The sequence below is a fragment of the Delphinus delphis genome, chromosome 18, assembly GCF_949987515.2.
Source record: "Delphinus delphis chromosome 18, mDelDel1.2, whole genome shotgun sequence".
In the NCBI taxonomy this organism is placed as follows: Eukaryota; Metazoa; Chordata; class Mammalia; order Artiodactyla; family Delphinidae; genus Delphinus; species Delphinus delphis.
In genome coordinates this window covers 65,462,128-65,463,812 of record NC_082700.1, presented here as the reverse complement: position 1 = coordinate 65,463,812, position 1,685 = coordinate 65,462,128, and the positions used below count along the sequence as shown (strand labels likewise).

The 1,685-nt window shown below is 44.6% G+C and overlaps 1 protein-coding gene across 1 annotated transcript; it reads left to right on the top strand.

Annotated features, from left to right (window-relative positions):
• The first annotated feature begins 254 nt into the window (after positions 1 to 254).
• Positions 255 to 1,268, top strand: OXGR1 (oxoglutarate receptor 1). The gene has a single exon (XM_059996265.1). The coding sequence runs from the start codon at positions 255 to 257 to the stop codon at positions 1,266 to 1,268; it is 1,014 nt and encodes a 337-aa protein (XP_059852248.1).
• Positions 1,269 to 1,685: the final 417 nt, after the last annotated feature.

Below are 1,685 nucleotides of genomic sequence, written 5' to 3'. Positions count from 1 at the left end.
TAGATGTCTTTAGTAACTTGCCTTACAGTCATTTTCTTTGAAATTCAATTTCTTCCTCAGGGTCTCTTTGGAGATTAAAGAGAAAGAGTGGCAAATTTGGGCTGTTAGAGCAATTTTCATTGAAAAGTGGATCATTGTTTTCATTATCCTACCAGTAATGTTTTCTATTTTCCTTTATCAGCGAGTTACTTTCTCTCGATTCGTATGGCCAAACTGCACTCTCTTGTTTTCTTGCAAAATGAAAGGAGACAACCATGAATGGGCCACTAGATGATTTTGCAAATGCTTCTGATTTCCCCAATTACGCAGCTGCTCTTGGAAACTGCACTGATGAAAAGATCCCACTCAAGACGCACTACCTCCCAGTTATTTATAGCATCATCTTCCTGGTGGGCTTTCCCGGGAACGCAGTAGCAATTTCCACGTACATCTTCAAGATGCGGCCCTGGAGAAGCAGTACGATCATCATGCTGAACCTGGCCTGCACGGACCTGCTGTACCTCACCAGCCTGCCCTTCCTGATTCACTACTACGCCAGTGGAGAAAACTGGATCTTTGGGGATTTCATGTGCAAGTTCATCCGCTTCGGCTTCCATTTTAACCTGTATAGCAGCATCCTCTTTCTCACCTGTTTCAGCATCTTCCGCTACTTTGTCATTATTCACCCGATGAGCTGCTTTTCCATCCATAAAACTCGATGGGCCGTGGTGGCCTGTGGGGTGGTGTGGACCATTTCACTGGTGGCCGTCATGCCCATAACCTTTCTGATCACATCAACCACCAGGACCAACAGATCCGCCTGCCTCGACCTCACCAGTTCAGATGACCTCACGACCATCAAATGGTACAATCTAATTTTGACGGCGACCACCTTCTGCCTCCCCTTGGTAATCGTGACACTTTGCTATACGATGATTATCTACACCCTAACACAAGGACCTCAGACGCACAGCTGCCTTAAGCAGAAAGCTCGAAGACTAACCATTCTGCTGCTCCTCGTGTTTTATATATGCTTTTTGCCTTTCCATATCTTGAGGGTCATTCGGATTGAATCTCGCCTGCTTTCAATCAGCTGCTCCATTGAGAATCAGATCCACGAGGCGTACATCGTTTCTAGACCGCTGGCTGCCCTGAACACCTTTGGCAACCTGTTACTGTATGTGGTGGTCAGCAACAACTTCCAGCAGGCCGTCTGCTCGATGGTGAGATGCAAAGCAGGTGGGGACCTAGAGCAAGGGAAGAAAGTCAGTCACTCAAACAACCCTTGAAACGTTTCACATGCTCAGCCAAAAAGAAATGCTGGTATTTCACCTATAACTTCTACGAAGTCCAGACTATCTCCCTCGGTGGAACTCTTAGGACATACTGTGCACTCAGGTAATGACGTGCCGGAGCCAGGGCAGGGCTGCTGCGAGTTCTTTGCAACCTGTCTATTGAGATCCTCAATACTGATACATGCGTATCAGTAAAGAATTCAGATTCAGAATTGGAACTGTGGGAGGAAATCTAGTCTCACCATCTTTATATATATAAATTTATAAAATTATATATAGTGTATATATATATATAAATTGATGTTCACCTCCTTGCCCTAAATCTCTCAGTATTTAATGCCACAACAAGAGAAAGCCAATCTTTTCATTCACAGTTTCTTGCTTCTTTATACGCAGGTCTATTTGTATTGA

Excerpts from the sequence above, each read along its gene's own strand:
- OXGR1 (XM_059996265.1), top strand. The coding sequence starts at position 255 with ATGAATGGGCCACTAGATGATTTTGCAAATGCTTCTGATTTCCCCAAT.